Source organism: Phalacrocorax aristotelis, chromosome 16, assembly GCF_949628215.1.
Source record: "Phalacrocorax aristotelis chromosome 16, bGulAri2.1, whole genome shotgun sequence".
Lineage (NCBI taxonomy): Eukaryota > Metazoa > Chordata > Aves > Suliformes > Phalacrocoracidae > Phalacrocorax > Phalacrocorax aristotelis.
The window spans coordinates 538,697-555,972 of record NC_134291.1 but is presented as its reverse complement, the minus strand read 5'-3'; the positions used below and the strand labels follow the sequence as shown (position 1 = coordinate 555,972).

At 40.8% G+C, this 17,276-nt stretch overlaps 1 protein-coding gene across 3 annotated transcripts in view; it reads right to left on the bottom strand.

The window, feature by feature from the left end:
• Nucleotides 1-3,402: 3,402 nt before the first annotated feature.
• The window catches only part of DHRS7C (dehydrogenase/reductase 7C), a 29,568-nt gene continuing 15,694 nt past the window's right edge, over nucleotides 3,403-17,276 (bottom strand). For 2 of the 3 annotated variants that reach the window (XM_075111203.1, XM_075111201.1), the window contains 6 exons: nucleotides 15,300-15,455; nucleotides 10,540-10,652; nucleotides 8,925-9,135; nucleotides 8,263-8,355; nucleotides 4,534-4,689; nucleotides 3,403-3,748 (listed from right to left, as the gene is read on the bottom strand). In XM_075111203.1, the coding sequence (XP_074967304.1) occupies nucleotides 3,540-3,748; nucleotides 4,534-4,689; nucleotides 8,263-8,355; nucleotides 8,925-9,135; nucleotides 10,540-10,652; nucleotides 15,300-15,453 (936 nt within the window). In that variant the 5' untranslated portion in view covers nucleotides 15,454-15,455 and the 3' untranslated portion in view covers nucleotides 3,403-3,539. Of the gene's footprint in view, nucleotides 3,749-4,533; nucleotides 4,690-8,262; nucleotides 8,356-8,924; nucleotides 9,136-10,539; nucleotides 10,653-15,299; nucleotides 15,456-15,918; nucleotides 16,441-17,276 lie in introns of those variants that run through there. The other variant, XM_075111202.1, reaches the window with a different exon arrangement.

The following is a 17,276-nucleotide window of genomic DNA, read 5'->3' as shown; positions in this document are numbered from 1 at the left end:
TGAATGTGGCATCTCAGTAAACTTCAAATGCCTGTGGCACAGATACACAGATCTACAGTTGTGCTAGTTACTTAGAATCCAGTGAAAATTAATGAGAGGAACAGGCACTTCTATGATGCAATTAATATTTTCCTAAGCTGTATGTCAGATAAATCACAGGTTACAGGCACCTGTTTCTTTCCACTGCTTAAGAAAGGGATCTGGGTGGGCAATATCTAGAACAGATGTCTAAAAATAGACAAGAGTCTGATCACTTCCCAGTTTTAGCAATCTTTTAAATTCTTCATTATTTCAAGGGCCCTTGTGCTAAGCAATGTCAGTTTTCTTGGCCAACCCCAAGAAATAGTTGATTTCAGCACACAAAATGTAAATTTAAAACGGTGTAACTGCAGCTCACATTAAAAGGAAATTATGTGCACTTTAAGCATGCAAGAAGCTTAAAAAATTGAAGGAGGAGTTGTAGTTGAATACCTTTCTCCTATGACTCCAACAACTAAATCTGCAGGCCTAGTTTGGTCCTCGTTTATAAAAGTTGGTATTATTAATGAATCTATATAGATTAAAAGATGGCTGAGTAAGGCTCACAGAAAATATCTCTTAATGAACTCATGTCACAATATTTCTTTTTATTATAATAATATTTTTATATGCAACATATATCCACAGGTATTTAGCCCATGAGGCAGAGATGCACAAATGAAATAGAAAACTTCAGATTAAATAAAAGATTTCCCCAAAGGAAAAACCAGTGGAGCAACTTGGTTCTCAATATGAGAAAAAGCCACAGAATTACAGAAAAGTGTGACCCATTTAAAAGGTCACCTAATCCTTCTTTTCCTCTAGGCAGGATAAACTAAAGCTACATTGATTTTTTACAGATGTCTCATTAATCCCTTCTTTAAAGCTTCTAAAGACAGGCATTCTAAAATTTCTGTGGCAATTTATCCTTTGTGCTTAACTATTCTTAGCAGAAAATTCTTTCCCTGTAAATCTCCTTTGCAGTAATTTTAGCACATTGCCTTACAGCAGCAGAAATGGAGAACAGTTTAGTTCTATCCTCTTGGCAGTACATTTTAGGTATTTGAAAATTGTTTAGATATAACTTTCTTCTACTTTCTAGATTGAAATACATGTGTTCTTTAAAAATTTCTTGATAGATCACACACATTATTTTACTTTTGACAGTCTTACTGATTTTCACTTTTCTTTCCTGAACTATTCCACATTTTTAAAGTGAAATATTCAAAACCAGTGAAGAATTTCTCCTGATATCTAGAATGCACAAAATGGAGCAGTACGATTATTCAGCTTATTTTAAAATGTTTTTACAACAAAGCAACACAATGTTGATTCATGCTGTGATGTCCTATGATACTCTGACCCTTTTCATGTAAAATTACCTAGTTATTCTGTATCTTGCTTTTGTGGAGCTGTGAAGGGCTTGGCTCTTGCTGAGGTACAGACACAGGTATAACTGAGACCATGGCAGAAGCCCATTTGCTTGAGGAAGTAGAGTTCTCGTGAAGAGCAAGAAAGTTTTGGACAAACTGGATGCTTGACTTCACAGTTAAGGTTAATTCAAGCAACAATAAAAACCCAGTACTACAACAGAAAACAAATGGAGTTCCAGCAGGTACTGCAGGAACTGGCTACTTCTCACTAGTTGTGAACTATTTCCCTGAGCGAGGTAGATGCATGTATGTTTCTTGAAGCCAGAGCAATTGAATTAGAGATACAAGAAAAGGTTAATGTCCCTGCAAGATGATAACCATGTATTTCCTTGCACTGAGACTTCCTTTCATGTTTGGTGATTCTTACTGATAGAAAGAGGTAGGTAAGTGCAGCTGCTGTTGAAAGTTATATGAACAATGGGACTTGTAGCAGCAAGTGCAGTTTCGTTGCATGATTTTTGAGTAGGTATTTCCTTTGTAGGTATTCTGCAAATGAGACATTCTGACAGTGTCTGCAAAAAAGCAGGTAGTCATGATCTCTGTGAGTACTGATGACACACGAAAAGCCAGAGGAGGGTTTGGGAGACAGAATTTAAGGTCTTAGGTGTAAAATTGAAGATCAGGACATCCTTGCATTAGCTGTATTTATATTCCAGTTCAGCTCACAGGATGAGACAAAAAGGGGATAAGTCCTTAGCATGAGCTGGGAAAATGTGATAGGGAAGAGAAGCCTAGAATGACTAGGAGTGAGAGGACATTCAGAATATATGGCATTTACACAACTGACATGAGTAATGGCCATGCTCTTGTTGGGTATGATGGTTAATTACTATACGTAGCAGAGTGGACAAGGGACCTCAAAGCTCAGTAGCAGTCAGAAAGATATCTCAAAACCAGGAATTTGCATAAGACATGCAAAATAAGAAAAGAAGTGAAAAAGCCAGGAAGTGTCTGTGTGCCTGTCTGTGAATCCAGATTGTTCATCTATCTTGAATGCTGCATGCAGCTGTGGCCTGTCCATCTTAAAAAAAAAAAAAAAAAAGAAAAAGAAAAAAAAAGATAAGGTAAACCAAGAAAAGATATACAGGAAAACAAGAATAATAATCTGGACTTCTCCCAAAGAGACAGTGAATAGATACCAGGGCTCACCATCTTGGAAAACAGGCAACTACATGGAAAGTATGATGGGCATGGATGACTGGGAGTGAATGAATTATTGAGTACCATTATTTTTTGCCTCTCACAGTAAAAAAAGTAGGAGATATCAGTTAATATTATCTGACACCAAGTTTAAAGTAAACATAAGGAAGTATTTTTTTACATATATGATTAGTTTCTTTCCTCAGGGAAGGAGTGTTTCAAATAGGAATTTGAAAAAATTGTGGGAAAAACTGATAGTGTAACAAGATGCAAAGACAGATCCTGTTTCAAACTGTGTAGCAGATTACCAGCACCTGGGAGAGTATAACACAGGGCATCTCTCTGTATTATTCTCCCATTTCTATAATTAATCTTTTAATCATGTACTCCAGGGTCCTGTCATAGATGAGATATTGAATGAGATACGCCATTATTTGGGCCCACCATTTGCATATCGTGCAAGTACTTCCAAAAAGCACATCTGAGGAACACTTTGATCCAGGCTCTAACCCTATTTTCCACTGATTTTTACTCCTCTGTCTCCCATATCTCCCTACTTCCCCCTCCCTTTGTTCTTTTAAGTTCCCATCAGTCCTAGCACTGACAGACTGTTCTGATACGTTGCTGCAGGTCCCCAAACTTTGATGTACCTTTTTAGACTGGGAATCACTCTCTTATAACAGCAATAGAGTTCCTAGCAGAGTTTTTCCCATACTGTTGTTTCCCATACAAACAATGACATCTCATCATATTCACTAAACCCAGAAGAGTAGAAGTCTCACAGACAAATGTGTGTCAATAGTAATGAATCACTAAGTGAGACATTGGCTGGTTCACATTTAATAAATTCTCCTGCTTTATTCTACCCATAGTGAGAAGCAGAAATCATGGACATTTGAAACATAAACATTTTTTCAGGTCAAAAGCCGGGAAAAGAAACAAACAAAATCAATTTTCCTCTTCAATCTTCAGCTTTTCCCTAATCCCCGAGGCAACAATGGCAAAAAACAGCTCAGGTAAGAAGGTGCGAATGTAAACTGCTGCTCTGGGGAGAGGGTTGGCCATAAGCACCTCCTGCTTCTTACTGCTCACTGTGCGCAAGACTTCCTCTGCCACCTCCACTGGGTGCACACCATATGCCACCTTTCTGAAAAAGACTGTAAATCAAACAGAAAGGTGTGAAAGCTACTGAAAGGCAGACAGATAGACAGAGAGACACATCTGAGGGAATGGTGGTGAAAAGATACACAGCTAGTGCATCAGTCAAATTAGTCAAATTCCTACACACTTTCAAACCATACTCCTTCCCTTCTCCTCATCAGTATGTCCCTAAGATCTTTTTACTATTTTGAAGTAAAATCCTCACAGTCCCTAAGAGAAAGAGCAACTTGAGCGCAGTGGAACTTTCCTGTGGGACCTTTCATGCTCTGCTCTACCTCCAATCCCCATGCCCTGGTGTATTTATTTTCTCACATAATGTTTCCTTTCCAGTATTCCTTATCTTTTCAGCAGGCTTATCTGATCACTCCAATCTCTCTTTCCTTTTGCTCCCCTAACAGAATCACAGAATCCCAGAATAGCAGGGGTTGGAAGGGACTCCACAGCCTCTCTGGGCAGCCTGTGCCACTGCTCTGGCACCTGCACAGCAAAGGAGTTTTTTCTCATGTTTAAGGGAACTTTCTGTGTTCCAACTTGTGCCCGTTGCCCCTTGTCCTGTTGTTGGGCACCACTGAAAAGAGTTTGGCCCCATCCTCTTCACACCCGCCCTTCAGATATTTATAAGCATTGATAAGGTCCCCCCTCAGTCTTCTCCAGGCTGAACATGTTCATCCTTTCTGTCAGTTCTATGCTTTTCCCTATGCTTCTTTCCTCTCCCTTGGAAAAGCCTCTGTACTGCTATAGAGGCCTCCTCTACTGTCTCTCATGATGCATCAAACCTTACACTTCCAAATAGATGCCTCCCAGTTGCCAGGTGCTGGTTGGCGATGGTATGCACAGATGAACGTTGGATTTACAGTGCTGACAGAAATATCAAATTCTTCCATTTCGGCTCTAAGACAATCAAAAAAGCCTACAGCAGCATGCTTAGAAGCAGCATCTAAAAGAAAGAAAAAAAACCCCATATATGCATGTTTGGATATATGAATGCATAAATATAAATGTATGGTAGAGCTCCATAAAACATGAATCTTCAGAAAATTGACGACGGAATTATTAGCAGAAAGGCAAAAGCACAGTGAATTACTTCACTCAGTGAAATTATCATATGACATTTAAAACAAACAAAAGAAAATTATTTTTACAGAACAATTATGCATGAGGTATGCTGTCAGTCTCTCAGTACATGTCAAAGAGCATGTGTCTGATTTCCCAATCAGAAATATTAAGTCCTGGTTAAGGAATAATACTTCTATTATCTCTACAGTTTAAAAATGTCTTCAGTGGATGGACAGCTATCCCTGAGATGAGTCTCCACACCATCTGTTGCTGCAGTTTGTGACTCATCAATAAAATGCAGTACAATAAATGGCCATTTCTGGAATGCAGGAGTAAACTACTTAGGCCTTTTACAAATTACAAAACTAAATAGTTTTGTAAACTAATGAGGCCTTTGCACTGCAGCAGCAATTCAAGATGCTTTTAATATTGAAGTTAATTTTCAAGTAACTGAATATTAAGAATTTTTTTTTAACTGCTCCTAGTGCCTTTTTATTGAGAATGGTAGTAAAGGGTAATAGTATGTGAACATTGACAAAAAACCAGATTGATGTTTTAAGTGCAGCAAAGCTTCAAAACACTCATCCACCTTGTATTTGTCTCAGTTTGCAGTGAAAATCAACCTGGATGTAATATAAACTAAAAAATATGTCAGGTGAGCTCCGTGAACAGAAAGAAGGTTCTCCAAAAGTTTGTTTTGAAAATCCTTAGAATCATAGAATCATTAAGGTTAAAAAAGAACTCCGGGATCATCAAGTCCAACCATTACCCAACACCACCAATGCCTCCTAAAGCATGACATGAAGTGCCACGTCTACACGTCTTTTAAATACCTCCTGGGATGGTGACTCCCCCACCTCTCTGGGCAGCCTGTTCCAATGCCCGACCACTCCTTCAGTGAAGAAATTTTTCCTAATATCCAATCTAAACCTCCGCTGATGCAGCTTGAAGCCATTTCCTCTCATTCTGTCACAAGTTACTTGGGAAAAAAGACCAACACCCACCTCACCAAAACCTACTTTCCAGTAGTTGTAGACCGCGATACGGTCTCCCCTCAGCCTCCTCTTCTCCAGCCTAAATACCCCCAGCTCCCTCAATCTGTCCTCATAAAACCTGCTTTCCAGACCCTTCACCAGCTTTGTTGCCTTTCTCTGGGCACAATATTCAAGGTGTGGCCTCACCACGCCAGTACAGGGGCACCATCACTACCCTGCTCCTGCTGGCCACATTTTTCCTGATACAAGCCAGGATGGCTTTATCATAGAAACATAGAATCGTTAAGGTTGGAAAAGACCCTTAAGATCATCAAGTCCAACTGCTAACCTATCACTGCCTATCACTTTAGATTTCTTGGCCACCTGGGCACTGCTGGCTCATGCCCAGCCGGCTGTCAGCCAGCACCCCCAGGGCCTTCTCCGCTGGGCACTTTCCAGCCCCTCTGCCCCAAGCCTGGAGCATTGCAAGGGGTTGTTATGTCCCAAGGGCACGACCTGGCACTTGGCCTTGTTAAACCTCACACAATTGGCCTTGGTCCATCCATCCAGCCTGTCCAGGTCCCTCTGCAGAGCCTTCCTGCCCTCAAGCAGATCAACACTCCTGCCCAATTCAGTGTCATCTGAAAACTGACTGAGGGTGCACTCAATCCCCTCGTCCAGATCATTGATAAAGATATTAAACAAGACTCGCCCCAACTCTGAGCCCTGGAGAACCCCACTCATGACCAGCCACCAGCTGGGTTTATCTCCAATCACCACAACTCTCTGGGCTCGGCCAGCCAGCCAGTTTTTACCCAGCAAAGAGTACACCTGTTCCAGCCATGAGCCACCAGCTTCTCTAGGAGGATGCTGTGGGAGACAGTGTCAAAGGCTTTGCTAAAGTCCAGGTAGGCAACAGGCACAGCCTTTCCCTCATCCACTAGGCAGGTCACCTGGTCATGGAAGGAGATCAGCTTCATTTCATGCAACACAGATATCAGTTGAAGCATTGTACAAACTGTCTCTGTTAGTTCTTCTGGTACTCATTATTTTATACACATACAATGTATTCTGACACAATCAGGTCTTTCCTAGATGGAAAGCATTCCAGACGTTCCATCAATGTGCTGTTTTTTTTCTGAGCTTTTTTTTGTAGTTCTTATACTTCTTTTGAGATGGGGGACCACAATTGCACACAATGTTCAAAATGTGGGCACTGCATAGATTTATACAAAGGCATAAAGACAGGACTTTTTTTTTCTCAATTTCTTTCCTTACAGTTTCTATCACTGTATTTTACTTTCAGGGAACTATAAGTCACAATCCTGAGGTCTCACAGACCTTTTCCTTCACAGCCCATCATCCACTCTGACCTCCTGTCATGGTTAAAAATGCCTATTTACATCTATCCTATAGTTTCTGTTCACTAACTCTACCTTTTATTAATGCAAAGACCTTTCATCATAGTTCAAGAAAGTTTAGTTTCATTAGGAGCTTTGGATGAAAGAACTTCTTGAAAATTTGCAGGAAAGCCAAGCAGAATACAATTACTACATCTCTTTTTATACTCCCTGTCGTGGTTCAGCTGGCAACTCAGCCCCACACAGTTGCTCACTCACTCCCCCACCCGTGGGATGGGGGAGAGAATCAGAAGGGTAACGCTCGTGGGTTGGGATAAGAACAGTTTAATAATTAAAAAAATATAATGTAATGGAAAGGAAAAACAACAAGAGGTGCAAAAACTGGGGGGGGGGCAGAGGGGGGAAGGGGGATGAACCACCAAAACAAACCGCACGCAACACAGCCACTCACCACCTACCAACCCAACACCACACCACCCCTAAGCTGCAAACTGCCCCCCTTAATATACTGGGCATGGTGTCACATGGTATAGAATGAACATCCCATTGGCCAGTCGGGGTCAGCTGCCCCGGCCGTGGCCCCGCCCCTCCCAGCCCCCCCGCCACGCAGCAGAGCGTGGGAAGCTGGAAAGGTCCCCGACCACCACAGGCACCACAGTGAAGAGAATGAACCCCTTCTCAGCCAAAACCAGCACACTCCCACACATAAATCTATTAGGTGCATGAGTCTCCTTTACAAACAGTAGGTAGCATCTACCAGAATGTTATGTTTATATACTACTTCATTATTCATTATGGTTTCTACTATTATGCGCAGTACAGATGTTAGACCTACAAGTTTGCTGTTTCCTGAATGCCTCCTAAGATCATAAAAAACCTTTCTGTCACATTTAATATAATTTTGTCCTCCAGTACCTTAGGCACTGGTTGTACTTCAAAGATGGTATTTTAACTATTTCTTTTTTAGTTCCACTTCTTTCAAAAATTTTCAGACAAATACTGTATTAATAGTTTACTGAATTAGGATGCAGATTAGCACCTTTCATAACCTATTATCAGTGCCAGGGAATAATCTCAGTTTATGCATTAGAATGTACATTTTTGCTATGTATAACTTACAAGCTGCACGAAATGGGATTCCTATTTTTCCTTGGATACTATTAATTAAAACAATTTGGCCAGTTCTTCTTGAGATCATGTTGGGAAGAATGGCTGAAAAAAACAAAAAGAGAAAGAGCCACATAAGAAAAAGAGCTCAATGTATTTAGTGAAAAGAAGTGGCAGCTGAAGTGTAGATAGCTCAACTTTAATTAAGGTTGTCTCAATACCAATACTCAAAATAAAAATTATCTCAAAATCCAGTAGCTGGAAATTGACTGTCTTCTAGACTTCACCTGGATTCTACATGCAGATTTGGGTGCGGTATTATCACATTTAATTGTCAGCTTGTCTATATACTTACAAGAGTTTTGAACGTGTTTGTAACAAAGACAGTAAGCACATAAATAAAAGAGTCACTATACGCAAAATAAAATAAGCAGACATTTTTAAAAATGTCTGTCTTTCAAACATCTGCTTATATTTCCTGACCAATCTATTTCCAAATCCAGGCACTCTGATTTTGATCTACACCTCAATTTCAGTCTATTGATTTCCACAGAATTGTTTTTGAATTTAACGAAGGTGGCAAAAATAAGTGCAAATGAAACAGTGTAATGCCAGTGACTCGGATATCAAGCTTTAAGTGGCAACAGCAAAACAGGACAATAAATTTAAAATACCTTTGCTTAAGGTTACAGGACCAAAATAGTTGGCATCCATTATCTTTTTATCAAGTTCAAGTGAAATGCTCTGCACTGCTCCTTTCACTTTCATACTTGCGTTGTTGATCAGTATATCCACACAGCCGTAGCAATTCAGGATTTCCTTAGCTACATCTTGAATGCTGTTTATGTCTGAGATATCCAGAAGTATGATCTTTGGTGCATACGTCTAATAAAGAAGAGACTTATTTCAAGGATACCAGTGATACAAAAATGTACTTCTATTTACTTGTCTTGTGAATTAATTTACCTTGGTATCTGAAGAAAGTACTTTTATTGTTCCTACAAAAACTTTGGTTTTCTTTTAACCTGCTCTAGGAAATATGTAGTTCAGCAATAGATGTTCATAGACCGAAATTCAGCTGAAGCAGAACACCATGGGAAGGGTAAGTTGGACTAGCTCTACCCTATTGAGTTTTGTCCTTCTTGTAATCAGTGGGGCCAGGCAATAGACACGGGGGTGACTACTATCTCTCCAAGTTATGGTCTTTCTGTAAGCAGCCGTCTAGAGAACTTTGCTGATCACATAGTCTAGGATATAGTGCTTTGATAGATAATTTACATATACATGGGGGGCAACTGGAAGGTAGGAATGGATTGTTCAGCTATAAGCTATCCAAATAGAGTTTACATTGGTACGATTTCTGCAAAGATGTAGATTTTATCAGCTACGGGACAGAGGAATGAACTCTGAGTATCTTCTCTTACTATCTTACAACAATGATGTAATGCAGATCCCTTAGTCATACTTGAAATTTTTTTTTCTAGTTGAGTCTGCACAGACTAGCATGAACACACTACTTTTACAGTTATTTATGCAGATGAATGAAGCTCACTGCAAAAAAAAAAATGGTCAAACACAAATATTTGTTGGTCTGGTGAGCAATGGCTGTAGAATTCATGTGATGCCTTCAGGAACACCTGTGCCCTGAAATGAGTCAGCTCTTTGTTGGTCACAGAAAGAAAGCTTTCCTACGGGCACCAGAGAAACACGTTCCAAAGAACTGTCAGCAGGGGCAGCCTTGCATGTCTATTTGCATGGTGACCCAGTCAGTGGTAATGAGGAAAGGGCACTCTTATTCATACACTTCCATGCCCTTCCAGCTAGGGACTTCTCTCAAACTAGTGCAAAAACTCAAAATTAATTCAATCTTTAGACCCACCTCCCACTCCTTGAGCACTCTAATTATGTGTAAAATAGGTGATAGTTCCTATAATTAAATTAAGCATTTTGGATCCCTTTCACCCAAATTAACAGGCAAATTCCTCTCCCTAGAATTTCTAGTTGGGTGGCTTGTTCAAAATGCAAGACCACACAGTTGCTTTACAGTAATTGCCTTGAATTAGCTCAAGAGAGCAGGATTTCTGACTTAAACTTTTGGCATCATGGCACCTTCAGAGGTGTTTTTATTTTCTCTCTCTCTGGACTGTGTTGGTTGTCTTACCTGGGTGACGAAAATCACCACTAACAGTGAAACACGTTTCATGTACATTGTTTTACTGGATTTAAAAGCACTTTGTGTTTTTTGTGGGTTAGGTTTGTGTACCTGAAGAAGGGTGAGGGAATACTTACCATACTGGGGTCTGCCACACTAATTAAAGCATCATACAAGGCTTCTAACTTCTCCCATGTCCTGCCACACAACACAAGCTTTGCTCCTCCTGTGTGAAACACCCGAGAACATTCTAGGAGAGAAATACGTTCAAACGAATTAATAACAATAATAACAATTTGGTTTTGTTTATTTTGCTTGAAATGGGATGCTGTTTTTGCTAATGACGTTGAAACTATGCTTTAAAATTAATTAATTTTTAAGAATAAACATACATGAGAAAAAGAAAGCACTAAACGGCAATAATACATATGTAAGTAATAAAATTTAATGTAATGGTATAATGCACAATTAATGGTACAGTACAATGGTACTGTTTAGTCATGGGATTTAATAAAAATTTAGTTAAGAAACAAACAGTATGCCAGTTAATGGATGATGGTTTGAGTTAGAAAAATTGTCCTGATTATCTTTCTTCCTTAAATCTGTCCATCTACAGACACACTTGCTATATATAAGAATACACACTTAAGGTTGTCACAATGCAAACTGCATCTTTTACAAACCTTCATGTCTACTGCAGTATAAAGAAGAAACCAACCAACTCCAGTAAATGGTACAACTCTATCTGTATGCCACCTTCATGACACTCTTGGCAACATGAAATTCATCTACTATTTTGAGAAACAGCAACACACAGAAACTTACCACCCACTGGCCCACAGATGAGAGAGGCCTTTCTTCTACAGAATCTTCCTTCCATAGGTAATCCACCCCAAGACCTTTCTCTCCTGAGTATTAGACCTTTCCAGTAGTCAGCAGCAGCATCAGGGACCAGCTTGAGCTACCTCTTCTTCAGACACATTCCCTGAAGCCTTCCTGTGAAGGCCACTAAGAAGTTTCTGGCTATGCTGGGTTGGCACTGCTTTTCCTCCATTCTCAAGGGTATCCTGAGCTAGGGGCTCACCCCAGTTTAAGCTAGGTCTCTGTGGAGGATTATTCTCCCTTTCTTATGCAAGTAAACTATGACTGGCTTTTCTGAAAGTGGGGACTCACATAACAAGAGGGACTGGCAGTCAGTGTTACCCATAACCCCACCTCAGCACTGGGTACAAGATTGCAACCAACTCATTCGTTTAGGTCTTCATGGGAGTATGTGATCACCACAATCCAGGTTATGAAATAACATGCTGGAGCATACTGACAGTGTGAGTCTGGTTTATTTTCTTCTCTAGGTGGTGTTGAGGGAGAATATATTCCTCACTGTCCCATCAGTTTGAACAAAGGAAGGTGTTTAAGATCATGCAGCATAGCTATCTCATGGACATCTTTTAGGAATTCATTGTCAGTTGTATTCCTCTGGCTGTTATAGGCTGCTACAGGATACACATCAAAGCTGCCCGGTGGAGAAGGCCCTGGGGGTTCTGGCTGACAGCCGGCTGAGCATGAGCCAGCCGTGCCCAGGTGGCCAAGGAGGCCACCAGCACCCGGGCTTGTGTCAGCAATGGTGTGGCCAGCAGGAGCAGGGCAGGGATGGGACCCCTGGGCTTGGCACTGGTGAGGCCCCACCTCGAATCCTGGCTTCAGTTTCGGGCCCGTCAGGACAAGAAGGTCATTCAGGTGCTGGAGCGTGTCCAGAGAAAGGCAACAAAGCTGGTGAGGGGTCTGGAAAGCAGGTTTTATGAGGACAGATTGAGGGAGCTGGGGGTGTTTAGGCTGGAGAAGAGGAGGCTGAGGGGAGACCGTATCGCGGTCTACAACTACTGGAAAGTAGGCTTTGGTGAGGTGGGTGTTGGTCTTTTTTCCCAAGTAACTTGTGACAGAATGAGAGGAAATGGCTTCAAGCTGCATCAGGGGAGGTTTAGATTGGATATTAGGAAAAATTTCTTCACTGAAGGAGTGGTCGGGCATTGGAACAGGCTGCCCAGAGAGGTGGGGGAGTCACCATCCCAGGAGGTATTTAAAAGACGTGTAGACGTGGCACTTCATGTCATGGTTTAGGAGGCACTGGGGGTGTTGGGTTGATGGTTGGACTTGATGATCCCGGAGGTCTTTTCCAACCTTAATGATTCTATGATTCTATGTTTTGTTCTATGTTCTACCTCAGCTGTACTGAAACTGTGGCTTCCAGTGTAGCAATCTGTCAAGGTTTTCCTTTTGAACAGGAAAAGTGCACAATCACCTACCTTTTTCTTTCTTGGAATAAATAATGTCTTGCAGCTAGGTCTGAGGATGCAACTGATGATGTGCCCTCTGTGCCCCATACCAGAGATTTCGTTTGGGTGCAGCCAGACAATTAGTTGACAGTGGGTTATGTGTACTGGTAGGATTGGAAATCAGGATTGTTTTTCCTTACATGGAATTTTTTCCTGATTAGGTCTTCCAAAAAGCTATCAGCCTTGGAGCCCTCATATTTGGTCCCTAAATCACATCTGTATGACAGTTACATATTCAGCATGGGAAGAACAGGAATGTGGTCTACTCATGCTTTTCCAGCCTGTTTGACCTGTCTTAGCTCCTATGGCCTTTGTTGAATGGGCAATAGTACAGCAATAGCTCTCTGTCCTCCAAAAAGTTTTTTCTTCAGATTTCAATACCCACAGGTAAATCCAGTTATGCTGATAAGCCTATCTTAAATTTCTTATATGTCCATGTTAGACTCTTAATATCTGTATGGAAGCACTTCTGGATCACTCTTCTATATTTATAAACCTGTGCAGCTGGATACTTTTATTTATGTAATTTTTTTCATTATTTACAACAGTAATTTTATGAATGTCTTTCATTTTCTTTTTTCTAGCATAGAAAGATTTTTGATTTAAAGCCCAAAAGATTATTTGCCAGTACTATAACCACACCAGTGTTTTTCCTATAAACACAGAAGTTGGAGAAGCCTTGTCAATAAAATGTGATTTCTGTGTGAACAGCAATAAAAGGGTAAAAGGGAAACCAGTGATGTTCTCCTCTAGAACTATCCTGGACTTTGGACTTTTCTTAGTTATAGCACCAAGAAGAAACAGGAATCAGGTTTAAATAACAACCATAAACCATTGCAAACATCTTCCATCATCATAGTTTTTGTTTCTCTTTTTTAACTTTGATGAATGTTGCCTTCAGTCCGGAAAATCTGGCATGTGGGAAAAGGAATTTGGCTGTTGCCTAGGAGCTCAAATATGCAGCAGCTGGCCAGACAGCTGGTATTTTAAAGCTCTGGACAAATGGCCATTGCATGTGCATGAGTGAGCTGCACAGTAAATTATTCATGATTCGGAACAATTCAAGCCTGCAAATACCTTCTCAGTATCACCCTCTGGGATGCTGGCAGTAGGTATATTTAGGATAAGAAAATAAAATTTTAGTTACTTCTTTTTTTCATCTATGTGAAAAAGGGGGTGGGGGTGGGGTGTGGGGAGGTGATTGCTTTTGTAGCCTCAAGAGACAGTAGTCACAAAAAAAAAAATTAAGAAAGGTTAATAAGGACATTGAACTCAGGAAAATTTTCCCCAGGGGTCATGCAGTGCTAGAGCAAGGTTCCAGAAGAAATGTTCAATAAATGTTCTTTATCCTTGGAGGTTTCCAAGATTTGACTTGAAGCCACACCCAACCAGATCTAGCACTGGTGATGTTCCTGGTCCAAGCAGGACTTTTGTCTAGAAACCTCCAGGCATTCTATGATTCTATAAGACACCCAACCTCAGCTGGAGAACTTCAAATCACTCCTCTCCAAACAAAAATACTAAAATATAACTAATCAGAGAAAACGCATGCTAATACTACCTTCAACTGAAACAGAAGTGTGTCAGGGAAAGGGAAAAATGAGGTGGGATGTGGATGTCAGAATTATTTCATACCTTTTGCTAGCAGGCTCTGATAAAGAGCACTCCTTGCCAGCATAGTGTGTATTTCTGTTGCAGGTGACTACTCTGTTCTGCTAAGGAATAATTCTGCAAAAGCATTTCCTTTCCCCATCTATTTTCTGCTTGGAAGTGCAAGGTTTCCAACATACAGTTTTCAGTCTTCACTGAAAACACCAAAATGTAGCCTCAAGTTATGTTTGCCTTATCAGGCACTTGCATCTACTGCCCCTCAGGTGATGCCTAGAGCAGGACTGTCCATAAACAATATATGACAGTACCTTTAATCTGGCAGCACCATGTAGGCAGAAAGTATGAACCAAGAAGTAGTATATGCTAAGTGGCTGGCCAACCAGGCAATGAGCTTATATAAATAGATAAATTATCACATACCCTTTCCTTCCATCCGCTGAACCCATCATTACACATAGCCAGGCAGCCCAGTTGAGGTACTGGAGGATGTCAAGGGAAGAGGAATAACATGGGTAATAGGGGGCAGAGGTATGAACAGGACAGAGGGGTAAGCACTGTTGCTTAGAGGGAGCAGGAAATATTGAAGCCTTTAAAGGCTGAAAAGGAACATGTAAAGAGTAAGGTGACACCTGTTTTTACTGATTTGCTGCTACCCTGCAGTGACAGCCTGTGAAATAAGATCTCATAGTAGCAACATGCTAAAAATAGCATTCTTAATGTGCATACAAAGCTCTGCAGTTCCTAAAAGTTTACCAGCAGTTCTTGTGGCTGAAACCAAAAATGTAAATTTAAAACCATAGGATTTGTTTAAAAATATATTTCTTAACTTCTGTTTCATCCAGCCAGCTATGGATATATACAAGGTAATGCGTGCACATTTTATCAGCTAGAGAGTGGTTCTCAGGCTATTTCTGTTCTCTGAACTGAGACTGAAAAGAAATGAGACAACTCACCCTTGCCCAGTCCAGAGATGGCATCTGTGATCACCACAACCTTGTTTTGCACAGCTGACTTGGACAATAGCCACTTGACTGACTGGTAAATATAAATGATTCCACTTATCCCTAAAAGAAGCAATGGTACAGCAAGTACAGCAAGAATACCCATCTCTGCAGAAAACAAAAGAACATATGAGAGTAACAGTAACCATAATATGCATCCATTATTTTTCAAATTATTCTTATCTAAAAAAGCAATGTTTTCATATACAGAAAATCCAGTGATCAGCAATGCCAAATTCTTGAAGCAGTGAGAAGTTTATTTTCCGATCAATGGCTTAATGTAATTATTTAATAAAAAGGGCAATATTGTTTGTTTGCCTGTTTTCCTCATTATTGCATAGTCTAACCAAATCTGGATTCCTTTTATTCAAAATTATGTTGGCAAAAACATAATAGAATTTTAGTACAAATATTGCATTGAGGCAAAATATAGGCTAAAATATAACACTGAACTTTTAATTATATTGCTATTACAGGAAAACAGATAAAAAGCTTTTAATCCTAATTTCAGATAAAACACATAATAGAAGTATTTTCAGTTCTAAAAGATAGAGAAAACAGAATCACTTACTATGGCTATGAAGACTCCCGATACAGATAAAGCATTCTTTTGTATTTTTGTAATTTTTTATATTACAGGTTTAATTAAAGTCATTTAGCAATTTCCTAGAGCATTGCGTTTGTTAGGGCTGCTTGCCCTGAATGAGAATGGCTATGTATAGCCATGTGACAGAGATACTTTGAAAGTAAATATAGCATCTACGGTGTGATTCACATGCCTGACCTATCTAGTCCAAGAGGCTGGATAGTCATGTAAAAGCTTTTAGTACTGTATCAATTAAATTGTATAAAGAAACATCTAGCCTTCTGTCCTGCCTTTGCTTGCAGTTGTTCATGGGACTGTCTCAAATTCTTGTCATTGGCCTTCAACTAACTTCACACATAGAACATTTTTATAAACTCCATGATAAAAATAGATCTTCAAAAACAAGCAAAAGGTACCATAAAGAGGTTGCCACTGTAAATAATGGCTGTTCAGCAATATGGATGATATGTATGTATCTGTCAGGAAAAGGTCTTTGAGCAAGCTGGCTTGGGAGCCAGTACACAAAGCTGCTGTGGGCAGCTGAGTGCTGGGACACAGATGAGGCTGGTGTACTGCACTTCCAGGTGCTGCAGGCTGCTTTCCATTCTTGGTACCTGCAAGGCAGATGTGCCTTTTTCCCAGCAATTTCAGGACCATATCAACTAGTTGACCTAGCTTTCACATTTCCTGCAGAGGCACATTATCTGTTAACCTAGCAATCACAGTTATGGGACACCCTTTGGGGTTCACAGAACCCCAGAATGGCAGGGGTTGGAAGGGACCTCTGGAGATCATCCCGTCCCACCCCCTGCTTGAGCAGGCACACCCAGAGCAGGGGGCACAGGACCGTGTCCAGGTCGGGTGTGAATGTCTCCAGGGAAGGGACCCCACAGCCTCTCTGGGCAGCCTGTGCCACTGCTCTGGCACCCGCACATCAAAGAAGTTTTTCCTCATATTCAGGTGGAACTTCCCATGTTCCAACTTGTGCCCATTGCCCCTTGTCCTGTTGTTGGGCACCTCTGAAAAAAGTTTGGCCCCATCCTCTCTCACCCACCCTTCAGATGTTAATAAGTATTGCTGAGATCCCTCCTCAGCCTTCTCTTCTCCAGGCTGAACAAACTCAGGTCTCTCAGCTTTTCCCCATAAGGGAGATGCTCCAGTCTCCTGATCATCTTGGTAGCTCTCCACTGGACTCTCTCCAGTAGTTCTCTGTCCTTCTTAAAGTGGGGGGCCCAGAACTGGACACAGCACTGCACATGTGGCCTCACTGGGGCAGAGCAGAGGGGGAGGAGAACCTCCCTCGCCCTGCTGGCCACACTCCTTTCCATGCACCCCAGGACACC